Here is a 14,792-nt window from a genome sequence, read left to right as displayed (position 1 = left end):
AAATATTAAACTACAACACATTAAAAAAGACTTGCGTGAAATCCCTTTCCTGCTGATATGTCACATTTTGCTCTTGATGCTATGTCTTATAAGCAGCATGTGTTTTTTGGTGACTGATGTATTTATTCATATTTATTTATTGAGTTAAGGTTATCATTTGCATTTTTGCTCACACCATGTTAAAGTAACTTGATTAAAATGAATGTTGTGCACGATTTAACACACAGCAAACAGCCGTGTGTGTCTCATTGTGGGTGTGTATGAGCGTTTGTTGGTACCTGTTGCAGTGGCGGTCGAGGCTGCAGGTAGGAACTCTGGGTCGGGCCTGGAGGGTTCTGCTGAGGGGGGCTGAAGTACGGAGGGGTTCCCTGCTGCCCCCCATGCTGTTGCTGCTGCTGGGTGTAGCCCCCCATCCCCTGCTGGCCATACGGCGCCACCTGCTGAAACAACCAATCACATAACAGTTAGAGGGAAGACATTAAGGTCAGAGCTTCGCTTTAAATTAAAAGCAATGCAGAGAGAGTGTCAGGTACCATTAGTGAGATGTGACGACGTGTGTCGGGTGCCACACTGTAGCAGTCAATCACGTAAAAGCCGAAGTATCTAAGCTGAAATCTTCTTGGAATGACAGGAAGATAAAGGTAAAAACATCCCATACAAGCCTACACAAACTCTTCCTTATCCACTTTCCAATTCATCTGATTGTCTCTCGGCTAAAGGCTTGCAATTTAGCTCCGAGCAGGATGACACCCGTCTCCCAGCAGTCCTCCGCCTAATGAACTCACACTGCAAAAACCTCTAACTTTATGTCCTCCAGCTTGCCAAATGCATCCTCCGTTCTACATTATCTCCGTCTCGGTCAGCTTACAGATGGGATGAGGTGTGTGGGATATTACTGCAGGCCGTAACCTTAATGAGGGACACATGGACGAGCTGCGGCATTCCAGAGCAGCACAGTTAAAAAACTAACTCACGAGGGCGAAGCCACGCCAAGTGCCGATGCTGCATTACACGGTGGTTATGAGAGAGAATGTGAACAGGGAGTGCGTGTAACAAGCTGGCACAAATACAAATGTAGTCTTAATCCCTTCTTGTCGTTTGTTATGACTACAGACAGCGCCAGGTGCTCCTCACTCCTCTAAGGATTTCCTATGGAGGCTGGGGTTTTCTTATTCACACAGACAGAGCTACACACATGCACACAAAAGCCAAGTGCAGATTATTAAACAACATTTACGACCGCTGTTGAGGCAATATGACAGCGCTTTTCATGTCATATTTCTTCCCCTTCATGTCATGTTGCTTTTTTATTCAGCAAGGAACGCTGCCACAAACTCATTAAATGTGCATACAGGCTGTAATTTGGGGCTTGTAGTCCACTTCCAGCTTTCGCCCCGAGTCCTAAACTTTGAAATGTCCCTTTAAATCTTCCCTTGGCAGGCTTGGCAAAGTAAAAGTCTCTCAAACTCGGAGTGATTTATATCTCAAATGATGGTGTTATAAGGGACTCCGGCATGACGTAACTACTACAACCGCCTTGTCAGATAAAAAGCAAAGAGCACACATCCATAGTTGTATCTTTACTGTGACTGTTATGAGTGAGAAAATCCACTCATAAAAGTCATGTTGAAACTGATGGCTGGTGTAAAATACAGTGAAATCTGATCTGGCTGCAGAGGACCAGTGGAGATTAATACATTTGAAACAGTTCTGAAGAGTGCCTTCCTTTGAGTGGGTGGTTAAAAAAAAAGAAAGAAAGAAAAAAAGAAATATTCTCTCAAAGCTGGCAAGAAGCTTTTTGACTCTGTGAATAGAGATGATTGGACGATGTAGAATATTTTTCACGTCAATGGAAATTTGATTAGAAAGGACAGGTTTGTGTGTGCAACCGTGTGTGTGTGTGTGTGTGTGTGTGTGTGCGGGTATGTGTTGTGCTTAGAGTGTGAGAGTGTGTCATTAGGCCGATGAGACAGACGGACAGGGTGAGATCAGTCTAGCTGGCAAAGAGGTTAATAGCATGGCCCTGCTCATGCCAACAGCACCACTGGATTCATTACTGCCAGCCAGGGCAACACACACACACAGACACACACACACACACACACACACACACACACACACACACACACACAAATGTAGTGCTTGATTTTGACATGCTTGAATGCACAATCAAGTTGCCTGTATGTAGGGGGTTGCTACATACGAAAGAAAGACAAACAAATGCTCACTTTGTCTATCACACACTCCTACACACACACGCGCATGCACGCAAGTACACACACACACACATACACACACACATCATTAGATGTGGATCAAAGCCAGTCCGATAAAACAGAAGCAACTCTATCCAGTGATCAGTGATGACAGGCTGCTGTAACACAGTGGGTCTCAACTGGAACACTACTGTTCTGGGATTGGTGAGGATTAGGTCGCCATGGAGATCGAGACCAGACAACCGTGGGTGGGTTCCTTTCCTCCTCAGACAAACACAGTGACAGGCAGACAGACAGATATGGGCAGACAGTGACAGATACACAGAGGAGCAGATAGATATAGGCAGAGAAGCAGATAAATCACACTGAACAGGGCTAACAGAGAACGATTCTTTAGGCTTGTGCCTCCAAAAATCCTCTTAGTTCCACAAATAACCTTGTAAAGAAGAAATGAAAAGCTAATGAATAAATAATAATCTACACTGTATCCTGTTGTCTTCAAAATTGGCGGTTTGAGACATTTTGCAGAGACTTTAAGCGTAAAAATACACCTGGGACCCGAGCATGCTGGAACGAGAACGCTTGAACATACCAATGTTACATCTGTTGTTTCTCTTTGTTTTCTATCAGGATGAAGTGGCTGGATGGGTAAAAGTACATGTGGATAATAGTATACTGGATGTTCAAGTCTGCAAAACTCAATAACTTAGAATTTGGGGCCATGGAGGTGTAAACTGGATGCCCAACTTTTTTCACCGATGATCAGAAGTGACATTTTGGTATGCTGTAGCATTAAAAACACAGATGTTGTTGAGACTATTAACTATTATCTGCATAGCATCAAGTGCTACCATGATGCACATGCTAGCACTGACTCACTTACCGAGACCCTTGAATGAAACAGAGTCATTGTTAAAGTAATTAGTATGGTAAAGGTCAACTCATGCTTTCTGCGTCCTCGAGGGTAAACGTCGTGCAGATCATGTCATCAACCCAAGTCAGCAAGGGGCTGCAGGCTGCCCAAAATTTGCAGTAGGAAAAGAGATACAGGATGAGATTTTCTGTTACCAACACCATTACAATTATTAAAAGAGTTGTAATTGAAGTAGTCACCATAGGACTTTGAGAAGCTTTGATCCGTCCATGCTACCCATCGACGGTGCTCCAACACAGTAGGAAGTTCTAAATTCTCCAGAAATCCTGTTGTGATGTCTGACCACTGTGTTCGGCACGCCTCAGTTTCAAAACCCAATCTGTAACCAGCTGGTATATCCTCTAAAAAGTGCAAAGTCACAGCTTAGAATTGGACATATGTCTGCTGTCCACGTAAAACATCTGCATTGGTAGTGCGAAAACCATGAAATGGCCTCCACGCCTGTGTTTCTCCTAACCTGGCTATCATCACATGATGCTGCGATAGCTCCTTATATGCAAGTAACTCGGAAAAAAAGAAACCTCAAAACATGTGGATCCTTTGTCAAGTGCCACCTTTTCCACCCTCACTGGTTTGACCATAAGATGTGCAGAAGAAAAAGACCAGATCACTTTACGTGCCTTCAAAAAGCCTTTGCAATATCGGAGCTCACTCTTGATCTGTGAAAGTGAGAGAATCTGGGCAGGTTGTAACAAACAAGTGCCATTCTACAGCATAATTATTCACTTCGCAATACCATTTTCTGACCATACAATGCAACATTATCTTAGATGAGGTATAGCAACACATGGCATCACAGAGATCTGATTATCCGTGGTGGAAAACACTGAAGCGGTTTGCAGAGGAAGAAGGGCTGGTTGCACTAGAGAAGAAGTGGATCGCACGACATCGAGCATTATTAAAGCCCGCACTGGACTTTCAATGAAACTTAAGAGGCTATAATTGCCATGAATGGATGATTCTGGCTGAGTACATTCATTCATTACCATCATTAAATACCAAGAAAATGGGTACTTTCAACAGCATTACTCTCCCAGCAAGAAGTGTCCAGTAAATGTTTTGGGGGACATTCAGTTGATTTGTTGATCATCCATTAACCATCAGCAGCTCCATGCAGAACTGCTGTCAGCATGGACTGCTTCTACGCCAGAGTCTAAGTGTAAAAAGCGGAGCAGTTGTTGTTATCACGGCCAAAAGGTGCAGCCCTAAACTACGGTTTGTACGTTCCTCCTCAGCGAAAACATCCAGCAACTTTTCAAGGTGCAGCAGCTAATTCATTTCTGCAGATAAACTGTTGACGGAAATGTTTGAAGAGCATCTGTTTGGAGAAGAGACACTGACAAATACGCCAGCAGGTAGACAGGCAATCAGGTACGCGAGCAGAAAAGACAGAAGAGGCAGAAATACCGCCAGTCAGTCAGTCAAATAAGCACAGAGACCGCGGGCAGACTGGAGGTCTAACAAGTAGCAACCTGTCACTGTGGCTTTGGGAGGGAAGAAAGAGTCATTCAAATGCAGCTTCTGTTTGATCGCCGGGGCCGACTGTACGAATGTACTGTACCTGCTGAGCACACACCAGCTCACTGAAACCTGATTCTCTTTGACTGAGAATATGCTTAGTGATAAACAGACTTGCTGTGCTGCTGGTTACACCAATAAAAATAACTGCTGGAAGTAGAAAATAAGACCATTTTCTGCCTTTTCCTTCCACTCAGGTGTGTGGAAGCAGACAAAATAACAGTGTGATTTATCCAGAGTGTCTTGGCAGGCACACAGTGTCAAATAAATGTCTGTAATGAAATGACAACAGATGTGAAGTGCTGTAGGGAGAAATGACGCAGAATAGACGTCCTGTGAAGCAAATAATTCACCATAAACTGCAGAAACAGTGTGATGAAAACAAAAGCCTTGGCGGCATATTAAGACACAAAGACACAAACAGGAACACCAACACACTGAGAATAACTCAATCAAAAATCTATCAAAACAAGAGTCGTATGAAAAGGCAGACAATATCTTCCTGTTCGGCAAATGGTGGGAATAAATAGCCATGTGAGGCTTCATTCAAGGCGGAGGTGTGTGTCTGCGAGTGTGAATGTGTGCGCCTTAAATCAGCCGTTTAAAAACCTTCCATGGAACGAGGCGCTGCTGGTAAATCAACTGGGCCAATGAGCAATAGACAGGAATTTTCATAATTCTGTCACAGCACTGACACGGCTAGATGGTGACCGGGACCACAGGTTGCCCGTTTTGAGTGACAGATGGGCTCAACCAACCAGAGCGCTAAGCAGTGCCACCACCCCGACCCCTGAACACACTCACATGCACACACTGACAGCCATGACAGCAAGGCATCAGCATTAGTATTCACATGCTACCGTGCCACTTGGTCACCGCATAAGTGCCTGCTTTAAAATTAAAAACAAAAAAAGAGAAATATAGAAACAAAAATAGAAAGCCAGACGAGCTGACAGAGACGTAAAACAGCATGCAAAAAACGAGGCACACACGTGAAGAGATACAGAGACAGTGGCAAAGGAAGATGTTTAGAGAGACTGAGATGCAGAGATAGTCAGAAGGCAGATAGAGAGGATGGGTGTTACACACTGAGATACTTAAAGGGATAGATAAAGCGATGTTTCACATGATAAAGACAGAGAGAGACAGATAAAGACGCTGATGCAGAGATGCACAGACAGAGATATATGGAGAGAAAAGGGCGACAGAGACGAGTGTAAAAGAGAGGCAGAGGGAGGAAAACAAGCTTCAGAGGAGGGAGAGGGATAATGTAATATCACCAAAAAAAGGACAACAAGTGTTTTCATTGTCACAAAAGAGAAAAGCATATAAAGGGGAAGCGACAGACAGACAGACGCTCTCACATTGTTCTGAATGCCACCATGAACAACAGGTGAATGTGATTAATTCATTACTATTTACAAGCTGGGAGAGAACAGCAGCAGTTCTGAGGGCTAAAAAAATGATTCAAAAAATTATATTTTCTAAAGCATGAGCTTAATACAACAAAAGGATGTAGATAAATTACACAGGATTGTGAGTTGGCTCGAAACTAGATAATAAAAACACAAAAATGTAAAATATTCAGAATAAGTATTTATTAAATCAGAGTTTGACTGACATCCAAACAGTGCACATATTCAAATGCTTTGTTTTTATAAGATAATAATTTAAGTTGCATTCTAATTTGCTCCATGGTTTAAGCAAATGTATGTCTTTTTTTACACAGTACTTTTTATACTTATAGCATTTTTTACTTAGAATTTCTCAGATTTAGATTTGTGAATTTATTCTTCTACAATCTGTCGTTGCTGCTAGGCACTGCAACTCTATACACCAAATCAAATTCCTTGTGTGTACTCAATGACAATAAAGGCTTTTCTGATGCCGATTCTGATTTCTGATACTGCGAAATCATCCTAAATATATACAGATACGTATACAGTCCATACACTGTGCACTGATATTGCTCTGTGGGTTTGACACATCAAATATTCTATTAAAGTGGTGTCAAATGAAGTGTTATTACACCATCTGATTGCATTGACTGCCATGGCTGTACTGCATACTAATAAAAATGTTAAAAAACAGTACACAGTAAAATCACACATTTCATAATGCACTGCTTTAGTATTTATATGTGACAATAACACTAAATTATTTCTAAAAACTATAGAATGTAGTAGTGTAGATGTGCGACTTCACTTGACAATACTGTTGTCACATTTCAAAGCAGTTATTTCCTGGTAAAAAAAAAAAAACATATTTGTCCTTTTTCTGTCCGAGTTGTCATCATCACCGTTCGTATGAGTCTTTTTTTCTGGAATAAATAACTTCTGAACTTTCTTTCCAACAGCACACTCAAAAATCAAGAGGATTTTGTATAAATACCGACTTATTTATACTAAGTTTTGTCACCTTTTCATAGACACTTAAAATGAGTATCCTGAACATAGACTACATTGGACACAGGTCCATTTTAATCCTTGGTTGGACTGAAAAACTGTATTTTGCGACTCTGTGACACAAAATTTTACACCCTTGATCTATATATGGATGGTGTATCACCACAAATCTGCACGGGTGGCACAATACTATAAATCTGCTTGCTAACATTAGCATTAATCACACTAAAAGCATAATTACATTGCTGCAAAATCATATTCTGCATGCAATATTGTCTGTGTCCATATCCACATATACGCTATATAGGACTTATTCAGGTAGAGGGTTGAAGGGAGCTGGAGCTCTCAGGTGGTTTACAGCCTGCACAGATCACCAGTCCATCATAACACAAAAACAAAGAGATGCACTCTCTCATCAAACCAATTAACAATCACCAATTAACCTATCAGGCATGTCTCCTGACTGTGGGATTAAACCGGTGATCCCAGAGAAGGCACAGGAAGAACATGTAAACTCCACAGAGAAAGCAAGCTAAACATCTCTCACTTCTATTTCATTCCTCTGACTTATTCATATCAGATATTCATCAAGAACTTGTAGCAAGTAAGGTGCGTTTGTCCCGAAGGTAGACATTTTTCCTCTGTAATTTTTTTCCAAATATCAAATAAGTCTTCTTCAGCAGACCTCTAGCCATGCTAAGGTTCTACACTGTTCCAAAATGACTTCTGTAAGATGCTTAAATATAACCGTAGGCTTGCTGATGTGCGTTCTGACAGAGAACTGCTCTTTAACAACAGCATTACAGCCACATGGGTTAATGGCAGTGTCACTGCAGGACTGAATGCGAATATGCAAAAAGCCGGCTACATTAAAATGATTACATTTGTAAACAAAGTGCAGAGTGAAACCGGATTTTTTCATATTTACATTCTCCAGGAGCTCAGTGAATCCAAAAGCTAACTTAACGGCGGATAATCAAAGGAAATTTCAGCGAGGCAGCACAGCAGGGAAACGGTAGGAGAGAAATGGCAGTGTTGACAGATCTGTCAGTCAAAGAATGAAAAAGTGTACCAGTATCAAAATAACTCTGACAACTGTGGCAGTCGGCTCATCTATTTTTCTAAAGCTTATTTGCCATAAGTGGTTGAAGCATTTAAATTTTCCAGCTGTAACATTTTTCAGCTGACCTGCATCGTTTGCTCTTCCCTCACTGTCTCACCTTCGGAGCCCTGAAAATTCTGTCTGGAAAAAGGAAGAAAAACTTCTTGAAATAGCTCAGATATTGACAAAGTAGCTCAAAACCAATATGATGGGTCGGTATAATTTTGTGCCACAAAAATGAACATAGCTGGAATTTAATATCGAGAATAATTTTTTTTTTTTAGAATGTTTCAATATTTGACATATTTTCTTATATTCTGCTCCTGATGAAATATTTCAAACTCACTGAATTAAGTGAATGATGTGTGATGATTTTCCTCTCACTAGTGTGCCAATGAATCAGAAAAAGTAAAGAATTCCTGCAGAAAATCAAGCATTTTTTTGAGAAGGTGTTTCGACTTTTCATTCTCCCGATCTTGACATGCATCGTTTGTCTTATCTTGAAGTTGTTTTTGGCGTGGTAATTGTGACAAATGCTTGAGATTTGGTTCCCCCTTATGATTTGATGCTGCAGCCTGTTTCTTGAGTTAAAGATGCTTTTATTTCGTGATGCGAATGTGATGTCTGATGATGATGATCCATGACCAAAACCTTGGTTTCTAATAAAATCGGTTCTGACGTTTTGTGTAAATTCTACTTTTTCTTTTGCTTCAATTTTAAAGACATCAGTACGTTTAAACCATGAGATGGCAGCTATAAACATAGAACACTTTGCAGCGACATAAACGTATTATTGACAACAAGACTAACAGTCTAATAACACTTGGTGTTCGTGCTGCTGCTGAAGTCTGTCACTGGTAATATGAACATCAACTCCCCCCTATTTCTGGAACATAGAAAGTTGACATCTAAAGAAACACACTGGTTCTTTCTCATCCGAGCTGAGCCGACAAGAGGTTATCATCACACTCTGGACCAAAACAAATCAAGCAGCTTCTTCAGCTTTGTGCGCTGATAAGATCAGCCGCTCATAGCCAATACCACATGCACTGGTGAGCCGCAGACGAAGGTGAGTCCTTTAATGAAACGCGATGCGTTGGATGGAAGGCTCAGCATCAACAGGCTCATGATTAAACATAAGGGAAAGAAGAGGGGATGCATCACCGTCCTCGTCATCGCTCTCGTATCTCTCCCCCCAAGGTGACGGCGCTCTACGCCTCACTATACCTCTCTGTGATCTCTCTTTCCTCTCACTCCTCCCCCTCCTCACACATGGAGAGGCTCTTGACACCTACGGAATGAGCTGCCCTTGGAGGAGTCAGAGACGGAGTGAGGGACAGGACGAGTCTCCAAATCATCCAGGGGCACTTCAAGCCAAAACTACATTTAAAAATACAGAAACATCGAGTCACATTCAGGCGATGAACAAACAAACCGGCTTGCACATGAATTTGCTGGCATTTTTTTGTGGTGCACTTCATATACCACAGGGTTTTTTTATTCCCAAATGAAAACACAAGCCTGTCTATTCAACGATTGTGACTTATTGACCTGTTGATAACATCAAATTGCACTGACGGCGGGTAAAAGCGAGCGGATAGTGTAGCCATTGACTGATAGGCACACTGCCGCATTTTTTTCTTCTTTTTATACATTTTCATCTTGGATCCCTTTCTGAAGACAGCCAAATGTTGCTCCCTGGCCCCTGTCTGTCTTTCTTTATTTTCCTCTCTCTCTAATTCTCTGTTGCTGCTAACATCAATTGATGGAGGAGGAAAAAAAACAAAGGGGCCGCTCGTTGCAGGCGTTTTATTGCTGGCTGACTGTGACTAGCGGTGGCTCTGTTGTTCCAGGCAGAGCCGTAATGGAGACATTTGGAGAGGCAGAGCAGGGCAGGTTAATGCTCTCTGTAATGTCTGTGTGAACAGCATTTTTTTTTTTTTTTTTGCGAGAGGCTCTGGGCCCTGTGCCACCGGCTCCAAATGTTTTTCCCCTACTAAACTCCTGACCCCAATCTGAGGCCAAGAAAGACAGAAGAGAGAGGGGAAATTGAGAAAGAGGCAGCAAGAAAAAAAAGCTAATGTGATTCATGGGGGAGGGGGGGGGGGGGGGGTCAAAAATGGATCTGAATAAGAGAGCAGGGGGGTGAAGTGAAAAGGCTGCAGCTGTTGATAGGAAAGAAGTTGCAGGCAGCTTTCCCAAAGCATGTGTGAGAAAGTGGCAAAGAGATCATCGATCACCTGAAATGTCTTAAAGAATCTCTCAATGTTTATCCTGGAAATTTAGAGCAGGAAGACACTGCGAATGCGAAGTCTAACTCGCACTATATTCGCTCTTGACAGATAGAAAATAATCATCATTAAATTAGAAGACTCGTGACACATGTAAACATCACAACTGAGCACAAAATAGCCCTAAAACGTCTTTCAGATCAATCATTCCGGCGTACGGCGGCTCGGCTCATTTTTCACCGCTTGCTGTGATGACAGGCTTGAACTTGTGTAGGAGTCATGTCAATTACATCTGAACAGGGAGAGGGAGTGGGGTGTGTGTGTGTGTGTGTGTGTGGGGGGGGGGGGGGGGGGGGGGGGTCGGCTTCTAGTTGAAATACGCCTTTTCACCATTAGCGGTCACCATGAGCTCAGGAGATTATACTCGTATTTTACATCCCCTGCTGCTAAGCTGTCTTTCTCGGATGCTGACATGTAGAGGCGGCGCCTTGTTAAATGACAGTGACACGATGGATTGTCGAGCTCCTTCTGTGTGTAACAGATGAATCAGGTGTTGGTGATGTGATGATGACAGGGTTAAAAGGTGAAGGGCAAGCAGGCAGATGCTCTCCATGAAACTTTTGCAAGGATCAGCACTTCAGATGCTGACAAAAAAAAACCTGAATTGCGCCCTCACTAACTCATCATCTTGCTGAAGTGATTTGATACCACCGGTTAATGATGATTCTCCTGGGACAGACTAATAATGTTAAAAGTAATATTTAATAAGATGTTCTATTTATTTTCCTGCAAAAAGCTCAGTTGTTGTTAAAGGCGTAGGGGTCATCTTAACATTTAGGTCATCTTATATTTAGTCAACACTGCAGATGTGCTATGACTTGATATAAATAGGCCCTATTCTTCATCTTCTTTCCTCCTACCAGCAACACCAGCTGGATGGATGCGAGCGATCTTCAGCAGCTGAATCTAGGTAACACCTTGATCACGCCAATCTATGCCTTTACAGATCCGCTTTCAAATGTTGACGGCATGTCACGTTTCCTCACGTCTCCGTTCTATGGTACAAATGAAGAAACTGAGATGCCAGAGCAGACTTGACCTGCGTAAAAATCTATCTCTAATCTGGATGAAAACTGAGATGAATTCTCGGTGAGCCAATTAGAGCAGCCACTAATCCCCTTGTAACGCGGCAAAGACGTAAAGCATCCCTTTCTTTTCCCTCTCTTCCTCGCTCCCTCCGTTTCGCTCCACTTTCATCTCTCCGCTCTTTTATCTTATCAATAGGCGCATATAGAGCGCAGACACAGAGCGCTGAGCGTGGATCTTTCAAAAACACGCCGTTTGTGACGTTTTACAGCGTCTGTCTGCTTTCGACGCTAAATTATATTAAATCCCGACATTTCTTCAACCTTCCTGAGGAGGAATGATGGAGTTTGCAGCTCATACGACTAATGCAACAGCAAGAAATAACTGACAGCTGGCTCTATAATAGACTAATGGCTCACATGGAAAAAGAGTATCATTCAGAGGGTCATAGAATATACATGCATTACCTTTTGTTGTTATATAGGACTCTTTACATTGATGTAATTGATAGCATCACTTCAACTGGTCTGAGAATGGGGAGGGGTTTTCTCCCCCCTTCCCAGTTAATGGCCACGTAGCATGGGCTCCACACCACATTTGATTGGCTGAGAGCCACTCCACAGCAGAGGGGTAATAAAAGTTACAAATGAGAGCAGGCTATTAGAGCCATTGACGTGCGTAGGCTAGCTTGCTAATTAATTGATCCTGAAACTTCATCTATTCTGTAGCCAGAGAGGAACCTTTAATTAATCAGCCTTTCCATATCATTGTCCTCCTTTTCTTTCAAATCCTGCTCTCTCTTCTCTTTTCTACCCCTCCAACCCCTCTTGCCCACCGTCTCCCTCCTTCATAATGTCTTTTTTAATTGTGAGGTGAAAATGGTCAGGGTCCCATGGGTTGGAATGGAGTGCAGGTCTGGAGTTGTGGAGGAGGCAGAAGAAAGAAATTGTGCATCAGCGTGGACGAGATGTGTACTTTGAACAGCCAAGCCTGCGATGTTTCAAGAGCCTTTCAGGAAGGGAGGGGGTGTGATGAGGTTGGAGTGGTCCCCTTTGTATCCCCACCCCTCCTCTCCCTCCATCTTTCCTGGCAGAGGGGCTGATTTATTGGGGCTTCCCAACCATCCGTCAGATGCAGCAGCGCTGGCTGCATTAACCCCAGAGACAACCCCAGCGCCCGGGGCCCCTAAGTGCTTCCAAGTGGCCCTCACTCTCCTCATTGGTGAGGAACCCCTCTGCCCAGGCTCAATCGATGTTGTAAATTACCCATCTAACTCCTTAAAGTCGATAGCGCACAAGATGATGTTTGGACAGGACAAGGATTTTTACAGCTTTTTTGTTCTAATGGAAACGTAAAATCCGGCCTCGCTGTTAATGAAAAGCATTTTCACAAATTTAGTCTTAATGCTGAGCATTTTCTGTGTTTCTCATTGGTAAATTTTAAACGTAAAGGCTACTTTTAAATCAACGTTTGCAGCATAGATGGAACCTAACATCTTTTCACTGTCTGAAAACACCACAGACTTGCTCAAGCGTCTTTTGTTAGTGAAGAAAAACATTTAGACACAGCGAGAACATCACACACACATACAAAGAAAAAATAAGATGGATAAATTCTATATTACTTCATCATTAATAGTAAAACCTGAGCTTTTTTCTACTATGGCATATCAAAAAAACACTTCTGTTTCCATTCTGGCTCATGAGCAGCAACTTATTGTTAAAAAGCAGGTTTGTATAGTGTAATTTCCTAGTAAATCAAAAGACAGAAAAGTCAAAGTTGGAAAATAGATTGAATTATACCACGGCTCTTGTTCATGAATGCTACATTAGACCTCCCACATCGCTCTCTTCCCCTCTGTCCTTGCACCCTCTGTCTTCCTTTGCTCTGTCTTTATTTCTTTTGACAGCGTATTGAAAGACAAAACAGAATTAAAGTATGCTATTAGAAGACAACATGGCGTTTAAATGGAGACCCCTTATCCAACGATTATAATGATAGTTATGCCCTCACTTCACATCGGCCCAGATCTCCATCACTCTAATGAGGCACCTGTGGAGAAAATAGAGAATATTTGCAACACAATTGATGCTTGTGCTGTCTGTGTGTATTTAGGTTAAACTGACTGACCTTTCAGCATATCTGCTTTTATTAAAGGGCTAATTAAGAGGCCCGCCAGGACCTGAGCGTTTGCATTCTTTAGTTACTCCTGCATCGTAAGATGTTAACTATCAGAAATTGTAAAACAGGGGGAACAGAGGGAGCCATGAATGTAACATCATTTTTCTCCTACTGGATCATTTACAGTATTGTCTGTCAATTTGACCTGCCATAGAAGGAAACACACATGCGCTATTACTGGCACTCATGATTTAGCCAGTATTCAGTACATAATTTAATGAAAAATCGATGAATATGCACAATACTGCGATCCTGAAACTGTCAATGGAATTCAGACATTTTTTATTTAAGTAGTTAGAGCCGTGCTTTTCTCGCTATAACATGTAAACATGCCTGAATGTTTATTGTTGAGGATGATATTAGTCGAAAAAAGAAAAAAAAAACTACACAGACAATGAAAACATTAAGTTATTCAGTCAGTCGCAGACAGACATGATCCTTTACATGGCTGGTTTCTGCGGTTACTGTGTACTAATTACATGTCAGACAGGTAATTCGAATTGTGGGATCATTTCAGGGGGTAAAATACAACCCCAAGAAGGTGACAGTCTCAGAGCACACAGGCAACATGCCTTTATGCACAACCTGAGAGGACAGGTAAAAAGACCAACAAGGCTGGTAAAAACTTTATGGATGTTTATGATGGTCGACCAGACCGCTGATGTAGCAGCAGAGTTTCTTTTTTGACAGTGTGAGCCAGCAACAGACTGCAGCTTTAAGGGCCCTATAGATTCTGTGATAACTTACTGAGGACGAGGTTCTCCCTGGCTGCGCCTTGTTGGCGCGCCATATGATTAGGCTTATTAACAAGATGTTCAGGCTCCTTGTGGGATTTTCCAACACATTCAGAGTCATTAACCTACCTACCTACCAGCACACCCTGATGAAGACTCTCTGGTTGGAAACACATTGGTTTATCCGTGTATTAATAAAGGACACGTAGTAAAGCATACAGAATATAACATAAAGGATAGATCACATATAATAAAGGATTTATATTTAAAATCGAAGTGCATCAGGACTTCCATTAATAAAAAGCAAGAGAGCCATCATTTTTTCATCTTTACCGACTACTGCTCTATCCTTGTAGAGTATTTTCTATTTTCTTTATTTTTGAAC

General features: G+C 42.0%; 1 protein-coding gene across 1 annotated transcript in view; it reads right to left on the bottom strand.

Moving 5' to 3' along the window:
- LOC110961282 (AT-rich interactive domain-containing protein 1B-like) overlaps positions 1-14,792 on the bottom strand; it is a 184,839-nt gene that overhangs the window by 138,902 nt on the left and 31,145 nt on the right. Inside the window, 1 exon segment of the mRNA XM_051957767.1 lies at positions 279-440. Coding sequence (XP_051813727.1) covers positions 279-440 — 162 coding nt within the window.

The sequence above is a fragment of the Acanthochromis polyacanthus genome, chromosome 1 (genome assembly GCF_021347895.1).
Source record: "Acanthochromis polyacanthus isolate Apoly-LR-REF ecotype Palm Island chromosome 1, KAUST_Apoly_ChrSc, whole genome shotgun sequence".
Classification (NCBI taxonomy): domain Eukaryota; kingdom Metazoa; phylum Chordata; class Actinopteri; family Pomacentridae; genus Acanthochromis; species Acanthochromis polyacanthus.
Note: the sequence above shows the minus strand (reverse complement) of the source record. Positions and strands in the feature narration are given on the sequence as shown.